This window comes from Cryphonectria parasitica (genome assembly GCF_011745365.1).
Source record: "Cryphonectria parasitica EP155 unplaced genomic scaffold M406scaffold_1, whole genome shotgun sequence".
In the NCBI taxonomy this organism is placed as follows: Eukaryota; Fungi; Ascomycota; class Sordariomycetes; order Diaporthales; family Cryphonectriaceae; genus Cryphonectria; species Cryphonectria parasitica.
In genome coordinates this window covers 6,250,725-6,260,933 of record NW_024468909.1, presented here as the reverse complement: position 1 = coordinate 6,260,933, position 10,209 = coordinate 6,250,725, and the positions used below count along the sequence as shown (strand labels likewise).

General features: G+C 53.6%; 5 protein-coding genes across 5 annotated transcripts; 2 read left to right on the top strand and 3 right to left on the bottom strand.

Annotated features, from left to right (window-relative positions):
- Positions 1–1,012: 1,012 nt before the first annotated feature.
- M406DRAFT_336627 (general substrate transporter) lies at positions 1,013–2,850 on the top strand (the record flags this gene model as incomplete). Its single annotated transcript, XM_040921170.1, has 3 exons — positions 1,013–1,210; positions 1,374–2,507; positions 2,593–2,850. The coding sequence occupies 3 exons, from the start codon at positions 1,013–1,015 to the stop codon at positions 2,848–2,850; spliced, it is 1,590 nt and encodes a 529-aa protein (XP_040782073.1).
- A 334-nt stretch (positions 2,851–3,184) lies between these two features.
- Positions 3,185–3,728, top strand: M406DRAFT_67443 (uncharacterized protein; the record flags this gene model as incomplete). The annotated part of the gene is made up of 2 exons (XM_040925066.1): positions 3,185–3,559; positions 3,672–3,728. 2 exons carry the CDS (start codon positions 3,185–3,187, stop codon positions 3,726–3,728), a joined length of 432 nt encoding a protein of 143 aa, XP_040782072.1.
- Positions 3,729–4,278: 550 nt separating this feature from the next.
- Positions 4,279–5,336, bottom strand: M406DRAFT_336626 (myo-inositol oxygenase; the record flags this gene model as incomplete). Its single annotated transcript, XM_040921169.1, has 2 exons — positions 4,279–4,335; positions 4,437–5,336. 2 exons carry the CDS (start codon positions 5,334–5,336, stop codon positions 4,279–4,281), a joined length of 957 nt encoding a protein of 318 aa, XP_040782071.1.
- Positions 5,337–6,109: 773 nt separating this feature from the next.
- M406DRAFT_354693 (uncharacterized protein) lies at positions 6,110–8,041 on the bottom strand. Its single transcript, XM_040922976.1, has 4 exons — positions 7,448–8,041; positions 7,281–7,387; positions 7,005–7,104; positions 6,110–6,818 (listed from the first exon to the last, which is right to left on the bottom strand). Exons 1-4 carry the CDS (start codon positions 7,977–7,979, stop codon positions 6,673–6,675), a joined length of 885 nt encoding a protein of 294 aa, XP_040782070.1. The 5' UTR covers positions 7,980–8,041; the 3' UTR covers positions 6,110–6,672.
- A 266-nt stretch (positions 8,042–8,307) lies between these two features.
- M406DRAFT_272504 (uncharacterized protein) lies at positions 8,308–9,853 on the bottom strand (the record flags this gene model as incomplete). The annotated part of the gene is made up of 5 exons (XM_040918150.1): positions 9,433–9,853; positions 9,307–9,335; positions 8,976–9,059; positions 8,867–8,911; positions 8,308–8,786 (listed from the first exon to the last, which is right to left on the bottom strand). Coding segments are annotated over exons 1-5 (693 nt in total), but the record flags the coding sequence as incomplete, so codon positions are not given.
- Positions 9,854–10,209: the final 356 nt, after the last annotated feature.

Genomic DNA, 10,209 nt, shown 5'->3' with positions numbered 1-10,209 from the left:
AGCATCAAATACCTACTCACTCAAAAGGCAGACTGGAAACTTACACCGCGACAATAATAGGAAGCTGATGTTCTGATATATAAGGTAGTGTCCCTGTGCAATAGTTTGCTTTTGTTCGTTCGTGACGGGACATACAAAGCCCTCAATTGATTTCTGTGTAAGGATTAAGGTGATCGGCGACACTTTCTCCCTCATCTCCAACTTCTGCCTCGGCTGTTCCCCAAGATGAATCTGACTGAATATGAAGGGCATGATGGAGCTTTGTTTCACCCTCCTTTCCTCTCAACTCGAGTCTCCTGCCCTAACAGTGTTGGATATTATATTAAGGATCATTTCATGATTACTCGGGGACATAACTCACCGCTTAGCGAGGTCTGAATCCAGAGCCGATGTGTTCTTTTATTATGAGCACTCACCATGTGACAACTAATACGGACACACATCTTTAGGTTCGTCAATAAAGTTTCCCTCCTGGGCATCCTTAATTCCAAACGTCAGCGTGTCAACCACCTGCCGGTTGGGCTGCTGACAGGTGATATGCATAAACAAGATAGTGACAAGCGAACTGCGGGGGAGATCTGCCCCCTCGGTCAATGGAATCAGCCTGCTTGAGAGTAAAAGTCCGAGAGGTCGTATGCCATGTTTACCATGGTACTCCACCCTCATAACTCCAACGGCCACTGAACGAGTCTGATTGATGCGGGGGATGAGGGCCAGAACGGCATGTATCAAAGCAGCCGTTGTCAGCAATTTCAATAGTCAAAATGAAGGGATGCAGGTCCAGCCTATTTCAGGAGATGCTCTTCATCCAGACCAATGGAATCTGAATTTTGGGGGAAGGGTCAATTTATCCGTCCTGTAGTTGTTTACCTGGAACCAATGTAATAAATTTCTACAAAAGCCTCACCATTGTCCTCCAAGTACGATTATTTAGGCACTGCAGAACCTCATTGACATATTTGGAAGATAAAAGAAATATCAAGAACAAAGACCTACGAGAGCCCTTCGAGCCATGGCGACTGGAGCGCACCTCCCAGAGACGTCCCTGTGGGCCAATCGAAAATGTCTGCTCATCTGTGCCACGGTAGCCATTGCCAACATGCAGTACGGCCTGGACTCGGCGGTCATTGCAAACTTGCAAGCCATGCCCGGGTTCTTGCTTGTTTTTGGATATCCTGATCCAGAGGCGGAGGGAGGATATGCCATCGGTGTAAGTCACATATCCCTCAAGCGAGTCCTTCTGTTAATTGCTTTCCTTTCTCTTCTCCTCTCCTCCTCCTCCTGTTTCCGAAAATGTGCTGCTGCTGCTGCTGCTGCTGCTGCTGCTGCTACGCTTAGCCGTGAGTATCATCGAACTCATACTCCTGGTCCAGGGAACCTTTCAACAACTCATCACCTCCCTCCTCACCCTCGGGGCCTTCCTCTCCTCCCTGACGGCAGGAGTCTTTGCCCACTTCTTCGGCCGCAGAACCGCTCTCTGGCTGGCCTGCCTCCTCACCGCGGCTGGCTGTGCGATCCAGATCGGCACCACGAACAAGGGCGTCGTCTACCTGGGCCGGCTCGTCCTGGGCATCGGCAACGGCTTCCTGGTCACCTTTTCCAACATCTACACAGCCGAGGCCAGTCCCGCCCACCTCCGCGCCGTCATGGTCGCCATGTTCTCGGAGTGGGTCAACATCGGCAGCATTATCGGCTCTGTCGTGTGCAACGCCACCCAGGCCAGGCTCGACAAGGCCAGCTACCAGATCCCCGTCGGCATCCTCTTTGTCGTGCCCGTCGTGCTCGCTGCAGGGCTTCTCTTTGTTCCCGAGTCGCCGCGGTACCTCGTCAGCCGGGGCCGCAGGGAGGAAGGACGGCGCGCCCTCGAGAGACTGCGGGGTGATTCTCTGCGGCCCGAGGAGTTTGAGCTGGAGTGGGTCGAGATGGTGCGCGGCATCGAGGAGGAGAAGAGGTCGGCACGCACCGTCGGCCCTCTGGACCAGTTCCGCGGGGCCGAATTAAGGCGCACGCTGCTCTGCTACGGCATCATCATGAGCCAGTCCGGCTCCGGGTCCTGGTTCGTCATCAGCTACAGCACGTACTTCCTCGAGATCGCCGGGCTCAGCACCGCCCAGGCCTTTCACTATGCCATCGTCAACACCTGCCTCGGGCTCGTGGGCGTCAACTTTGGCATCTATCTGATGCGCCATGTCCTGGGGCGGCGCATGATCCTGACCATCGGGGCGGCGCTGCAGGGCGCGTGGATGCTGGGCATCGCCATTGGTGCTGGGACTGTGAATGCCGTGGGGAGCACCGCTGGGAATAACAGCCTGATTGCTTTTATGGCGCTGTACGTCTTTACGTATAACGCCTTTGTGGGCGACGCGAGTTATCCTGTCGCGACGGAGCTGGTGAGCACGCGGCTGCGCTCGTGGACCGTCGGCTCTGCTATTAGTCTGGGATACTTTTTCGCCTGGCTGGCTGGTTTCTGTTCTCCGTATTTTATCAACCCTTCGGACCTCAACTGGGTGAGTTGATTTCGTTTTGCTGTTTAGTTCTGCCGTTTCTACGAACAATGACATCTTGGCTGATGATGAGAATTTGGTAAACTAGGGCTCGAGATATGGCTACCTGTGGGCAGGCTCCAACTTCCTCTGCATGCTGTTCTTCTTCTTCTTCATGCCAGAGTTGAAGGGCCGCACCCTCGAGGAAATTGACGAGCTCTTCGCCAACAGGGTTTCGGCGTGGGACTTCAAGACTTACCAGACCACCATCCAGGACGAGGCGCTGGCCGAGGTGCGCAGGCAGGAGGGTCTAGCCGAGAAGGCTGCAGTACCCACCGCAGAGACCGTGGAACACACAAAGGCTTAAAGGCATGCAGCTCAAGGATGTTGTTCTTGTGGAAATGAGCTGTTTTGCATGGTGAGGCTGGACATGGAACACAAGGCTGCTTTCTTTGTTCCTCGAACTCTAAGTCTCCAAACGTAAACAATCGAATTGTTGTCTTGCAGGCTTCCATAGATTTTCGTTTTGTAAATGGGCTTGAAGCCTGTGATATAGGCCCTTACAGGGCCTTAAATATACAAGTAACAGCTACGAAATATAAATTCTGCTCGCAATTGATATTGAAGTACATCATATCAGACTTCCTGTACTCTCAAATCCGCCATCATCATCGCCATACAACAACCACCAGCCACTAATCATGTCTCCCTCGAACCAAAAGGATGACAAAAGTGCCACTAAACTGCAGTCACACAGTCCAGCAGAAATATCCTCTTCAGAGACTGTATTGGAGGGTGTAGGCGCCGGTTCCTTTTTCTGTCCCAAGATCCAGAGGTCAGGCTGTTCCCTTCTCCACAAAGACCCCCGTGGCATCCGCACGCCCTTCGATCCCAACCGCAGGTGCAGCTTCCGCTTCGTCACGGAGGCGCGCTACCAGAAGCACCTAAAGGATTGGCACGGCGTCTTGCTCGAGACCATGGCGGAGTACTTTGCCGAGGAGTACTGTGGTGGTGTCATCCCCAGGAGGGTGCCTCAGGAAATGCCTGGGGCAGAGCATGGGGTGGTGGACCGGAAGGTTCGTGAGAGTTTGGATGAGCGACGGGAGTCGCTTCTGGCTTTGTTTGAATGAGCTTGGTCGTGGTGGAAGATTGCGGGCTGGGTGTGTTGTGTGTGATGTGAGGGTGTAGGGGATTGCTGAAGAGAGAGACAAGACTGAAGACTTTGAGTTGAGGCTGATGAATTAATGATGGCTTGTGTCCGGGGAGTACTGTCTTTGTGCCAGACAATTCCTTTGTACATGCCAATAAAATAAGAGCATAGCAGCCATTCACGCTGGTCAAGACAACCTACAACCATGTCGAGAGAGACAGGGAAAATTCAAAAGATGTAAGAGTTCCCTTCCAGATAAATTCCTGATGCTTACATGTAGAACCAGAACCTTGTGATACTGGGAGTGTTGACACGTCTTACCAAATGATAACACATGAGCCATAAGAGAAAGAGACAAGCAGATGATCATTATTCAAAAGATAGAATGAGACCTCTTTGTCCTCAAATCCCAGAAAGACTTCAAATTCACCTCCCATACCAGACTTTGCACGTAGTCCTTCTATCTTCTTCATTCATTGTGACGTGAGAAATATCTGGAGAAGCAAGCTGTCTCACAGTATAGATGACAAAAGAAAAGTAATCATCGAAATTAAAAATGAAACGCTCTTTATCATGTCTTTTTTTCCAGCTCCGGCACCGGCCGAGCCATTCCTGCCGGGGGGGGGGGGGACTAACTGAGAGTCCTCACCACTTGACCGTCTTCTGAGGGAAGAACTCGTCAATGAGCTCCAGATAGTAAGGCTATTTGTCATTGCAAAGACACACAAAATTAGCAAACGTATCTATGTACTGACTACGTTGTTGAGATGGGAGTCGGGGGACGGGGACGGGGACAAGCTCACCTTCAGCTCCTCAAGACTGGGAATACCGTCACTCTTGCTGTACAGGTCATAAGGGTTGAAGGCCTTGACAGCCTTGAGCATCTCGTGGTCCTTGTCACTCATGAGGTCCCTGTAGGCACCCTCCTTGTGCCAGGGGTAGAAGGAGTGGTAGCGGATCATGGCGAGGGCCTCGTCGGGCAGGCGGCTCTGGTCCTTGACGACATGGTACAGGTACTCATCGTGGCCCCAGCTGAGCATGACGTTGTCGAGGCCGCAGCCGGGGGAGTAGATGCCGTACTTGGTGCTGTACACAGGGTGGCCGTAGTCCGGGTTCCCGGCAAAGGTGGAGGGCAGGATGATGCGCTCGTCAAAGGCACAGCCGACAGGGAAGGTGTCGCCGACGACAGCCCACTGGCCCTCGGCGGCGCTGTCGTAAAAGTACATGAGCTTGCCCAGGTCGTGGATCAGCCCCGTCAGCTGCATCCAGCGCGGCTTGCCGTCGCGGCGGATGGCCTCGGCGCTCTGCAGCAGGTGGGCGATCTGGCCCAGCTCCGTGTCCGGGTCGCTCTCGTCCACCAGCGTCTCGAGCTTCTCCATGGCCTGCCAGATGGTCATCTCGACGCGCTGCCGCGAGGCCGAGTTGAAACGGGCGCGGGCCGCCAGGTTGTACGCCACCGTCTGCTTCTCGTGCTGCTCCTTGTAGAAGTTCTTGACCCGGTCGCAGGCGTCCTCGTACTGCCGGAACCCTGTCTTGTCCTTCTCTGTGTCGAACTGGGACCCTTCGTCGTAGTTGCCCAGCTCAGAAATCATCGTCTGCCGCGCCTGGTCCTTGAGCACGTTGACGGCGTCGATGTTGTCCGAGATGGAGTCCAGCTCCGCCCCGGACTTGACGGCGTAGTCTGTCGTGGCTGCTGGGGCCATGATGAGATTCTCTTTGTTTCTTGGAAAAAGGGAAGGAAGAATGATAGTTAGGTTTCTGGGAATAGATGAATTTGTTTTGAATACAAGATAGAAAGAGGACAGGAGGAAGATAAATGATGAATGGATGGGTTTAAGAGGGTTTGTTGAGGATAGAAAAAAAGTTCATTAAAGCATACTGTCATCCGAACGTTCGAACTAAAGAACGTGTTTATAAATATTCTCTCCCCCCCCCCCCCTCCCCACCCTTTTTACTAAGATATCTCAAGATGTTGATACCGGATACACTTACCCTTGTGAGAATGTATAGTGTTGGCATTACGGAGAAACTTTCCTCTACAACCTACCTACAGACCGGTGACAAGGATAATAGTGGCAGTAGAGCAAAAAGAAGAGACTTGTCGTATAGGACAAAGTTTACCCTCCAGGATGACAAGAGAGACCCAAGAAGGAGGAGACTTTGGGTCCAAGCTACGCCACTTCATTAGGGTCCAGTAGTAAAGACCAACGGCTCGTCGAGATATCATCATTATCCACCAAACTTCTGGGGAAGGGAGGGGGGGTCCCACAAGGCGCACCAATCCCCTCGTTTCCTTTTCATACTGACGTACTATGTAAGGGGGGAAAAAACAAGGTACTTGACCAATGTGCCTGTGTATGTCCTCTCAATCCAGATCTCACGTTTACCCCAGGTTATCTGGGATCTGCGACAGATCGTTTGTGGAAGACCCTTGCAACCAGCCCCTCCCCCCTGGTAGACAGATTGAGGTGATATTCGGCGATTTTAATCATTTTGAGAACCAGCCTTGTCAGTGCCACAAGGCATCGTACCTAGGGACTTAGCGCCTCGGCAGGGAGCTGCCTCTCCGTCGAGAATTGCCTATTTAATCCCCTAGTGTACAGTAGTGTACAGAAAAAAAGGTCAGAATCCCCGAAAGACTCCACTCCAACCTTCTCCAACCTTCCCACCCACCATGCAGGTTTTTGTGTCCTCATTCTTTCCTTTCCTGTCCTTGCGGGGGAAAAGACACGACGCAAGAGGAGAATGGGAAAATTCTTTCTCGATTTGCTTTTGCCTGAGGCTAGAGCTCCAATCTCGTCAGCTGGCCGTTTCCAAAGGGCTTGATTTTTTTCTTGTGTGCTGCTTGCCCCCCTGGTATTCTGTTTTTGGCACCGCTTTGACCGTTCGCATGCACACCAAAGCGAGCAAGCTTTCCTCACCAGCCCATGCGTCGCACACGCACACACACACACACACCTCTGATGGCCGTCCCGTCTTATTCGTCTGTGCGTTGCTGTTATTGCATGGTATCAGTTCTACCATGTACATGCCCAGCCACTAGATCGACACCGCGTCCCTCATGTCCCATGACTTCATCATCTGTCTCTGTACAGCCTCGGTCGGCCGGGCGTGGTTCTTCTCTGTCACCTTGAGGATTTTGAGACAGGCGTCCTGGTCCCTTCGGTCCTGGAACTGATCTCCGACTGCACGATGCGTTTTGTGTGAGTCAGCATTTTCTCTCTTCTTCCTAAATCTCGGTCTTTACAACTAGCAAGATGCTTGCTTTGTTGTCTCTACCTCTTGCAGGAGTGCGATCGTTGACTACGGGCATTGTGAAAGGGGAGTGAGAAGAGGTAGCTGATAGCATGCCCTCTTATAGGAAGACTTACATGCTGCAATGGCCATGCAGGCCGTGAACATGCTCGGCGGCGTCCATTGGTTGCACAACCCTATGCCACACATCCTCCTGACGAGGTTCTTGATCCGCTCCTGAGCGAGGGACAAGTAAGCACACACATGTCAGCCGTCGCCCAAGCCTATTATGTCAACAGGACAGGCAGGGTTGGGGGCAGTTCTGCCCCCCCCCCCCCCCCTTCCCTTGAGCTGTCTTGTCTGACTAGATGGTAGCTGGGGGTGGAAGGGTGGGGGCAAGGGACTATGCTTACGCTTGTTCGCTTGGCTGCTTCTTTCCTCTGCACTCCCATTCGGGGAATCTTTGGGTCAAAACTCACGAGGAAGAGCTCCGCCAGCAGGTGGTGCTGCACCCCGATCGCTGCAGAAGGTCTTAACATCACGAGCCAAGGGAGTGGAGCGTTTTTGTGGGTTCACTCACCATGACAGGCGCTTTGGTACCAAACCTCCGGAAAGGCCTCGTCCTTGTCAGCGTCTGGTTCCCGTTCGAAGATGGGCGTGAAGCTGGACGGGAGACCTCCTGTCCACTGCCTGTTATATTGGTCCAGCTCGTTCCACCAGTCGACGCCGCCCGCCCGGCCCATACTGCCCTGTGAGCCGTTGCTGAAGCAATAATTGAGTACGTCGGCGCAGTGCACGACCGCCCTGTTGGACCAGCCATAATCATCCGTCGCGACGAGGGTGCGGTCGACCAGCGAGTGCACCAGGTTGATACGCACGGGCATCTGGTTCATCACAGCGCTGTAAATCTCCTGCCGCAGGCCAACCCAGAACGCCGCGCCGCTCAGCGAGCCTGGCATAAGGTAGCGGCTCCCGTCGCCGCCGGTGCCGTGGTGAACAAAGGCTTGAATGCCCAGCAGGTAGCTGTGTGCATCGACACCCGAGGCCTTGACCTCCATTTCCTCCCAGACCCGCAGGATAATCGTCGCCGCGAACAGGTTCTCGTCCGACATGATGTGGTGCTCGTGGTTGAGGATGGGGATGAGAACGTTCAGGCACTCCTGGTGGTAACGGTCCGAGGCGTATGGGTCATACGAGGATGTATGAGCGAGATGTTTTGCAGATAGGGCAAAAATCGCGTTTAGGAGGACCCTACACCGTCCTGCTCGCGGCGGCACCACGGTCTCGAAGGACTGGCACGGATCACACACGTCAAGCTGCATCACTCCAGTCATCAGCAAAAGGAAACCCATTCACAACGACGACGACAACAACAACAACAACAACAACAACACCCTCTCACCTCCCAAGCCTCAAGAGGGTAACAATATTCAAACCTACCCATATGGATAATTTCTGGATATAATGTTGGAAGAGCATAGCCTCTTCGCGGCTTTCCAGCGGCCAGGCATCCTGATCACGATAGATCCTGGACCTCATCGCCTGCACTGCCGGGTCTTCTGTCTCTACCTCGAGAGGAGGCACCACGGGCAAAACAGCCGGGACGGCAAGATCAGACACCATCAGGTTCCGAAAAGGCGGAAGATTCCTGGCTGGCGAGATCACATGGTCGTCATGCGGTATGAAGCGGTCGGTGGGCGAGTGTGGTCTCAGGCCGCCAGCAGCCAGCTCTGGCGGGGTTGGGTATGGCTGAACATGAAGGGCGGCAGGGCCTGCCTCCGTCGTGATGGTGGTGGTGTCAGCCGTATGAAGGGTATCGGAACCCTCCGAGTACGAATCTGGCCAGTCATCTTGGAAGGTACCTGCGGGGTGTTCTTCATTGTCACCAGAAGCGGTTCTGGTCTCGTCGACAAATCTCACTGGGGAGGACGAGTCAGCCTTGCGTCTTTGTCGTCATTCATACCTGATGACGAGCACGAGGTACAGGAGTTGTACTTACGCCGCCTGGATACGCGGGCCCATCTCTGCTTCTTGGGGAAGGGTCCTGCCGGCGGCGGTGGTCAGTGTGATGATACTGAGCCTTTCCTAAGAGTCTAAAGACTCCATACCATTCTTGATACGAAACTTGTATCCTCGGATGCACTCCTTGTTGTTGGCCACACAGCGTCCACAGATGGGCGTTACCCGGTCGCCTAGAGATCAAACCAAAATTTCTCGTCAGCACAAAGACAATGTAATCCATTGGTGCTGTTGCTATGAGGGTGGAGCCAGTCCCAGTCTGGGCCTGGCCACGAAGGTGTGACGGGCGGCACCATCCCCAGAGTCGCACGAACTAGTCTATTCCTCTCTTCCGAGACATCGTCCACACCACCATGCCCCTTCTACAATGGGGGAAGATCTGGGGTAAGGAGAGGAAGGGAACAGAGCAAAAGCACTCACACTTCAAATGCTGATCCCGGCAACTCTGGCTGTTGGGCGGTAGTTTTTTGATCAGTCCTTGCCTGTGCCCTGGTGGTGACACTGCAGGTTCTGGGGAACCACAGGTTTGGAGGAGAGATCTCTTACCAGCCGATCTGGGCAATCTGAGCTTCAGGCCGGGGCGAGGACATTGACGATGGCATACAGAAGGAGGTGATCGGCGAAAAGAGGCCCTCTTTCAGGTTGCAACAATTGGTCTGAATCTCCGGCGGTGGAAGCCGGCGGAGATGGAGGGCTTGGGCGAGGTGTGGGCGTCGCGCCGAGGGTGGACGGAGCCGAGGCGGGATTCCTCGGAAAACGGTTCGTCATGTCCCAGAGGAGAAGCAAGATGTGGATCCTCTATGGTGCCCTGAGCTTTGTTTCCCCCCCCTTTCTGTGTCGTTATCTCGACGAGCACCTGGAGACAGCGCAACGGAGATTTGCTTTGCTAACGATTATCGCCCTGGGCAGTAGAACGATCCACCAACCAAGAACCAGGGTCCCAATCAAAACCAACGTCGTACTGTGTGTACAACAATATGTGAACAAGAGAAAAGAAAGAAAGAAGGTCGGAATAGTGCCTTGGTAATCCTCGAGCCGGGGATTAACAGGGTATTGAAGAAGGTGAAAATCCACGAGATCGGGTTCACTTCTTTGTTTCTCTTCTTTTCGAGGTAAGGATCACCTAGGTAGGGCCGAGGGGCAGCATTTTGGGAGGTGTCAATGGCACCCAGTCAGCCGGGATTGGTTTCAAATCAGTACAAGAGGAGAAGTTGGTGGGTGGCTGAAAGGAGGGGAAGGGGAATGGCGGCCAGAAAGTGGGAAGGTACCAAGAGGGTGAGTCTAAGTTTTGCTTTTTCCCCTCCCCCCCTTCCTCTTTTTCCC

Coding starts and splice junctions, on each gene's coding strand:
- M406DRAFT_354693 (XM_040922976.1), bottom strand. CDS start 7,979: ATGTCGGACGAGAACCTGTTCGCGGCGACGATTATCCTGCGGGTCTGG. Junction 7,105..7,280: donor AAGCAGCCAAGCGAACAAGC/GTAAGCATAGTC, acceptor TCCCTCGCTCAG/GAGCGGATCAAGAACCTCGT. Junction 6,819..7,004: donor CTGCATGGCCATTGCAGCAT/GTAAGTCTTCCT, acceptor CGCATCGTGCAG/TCGGAGATCAGTTCCAGGAC.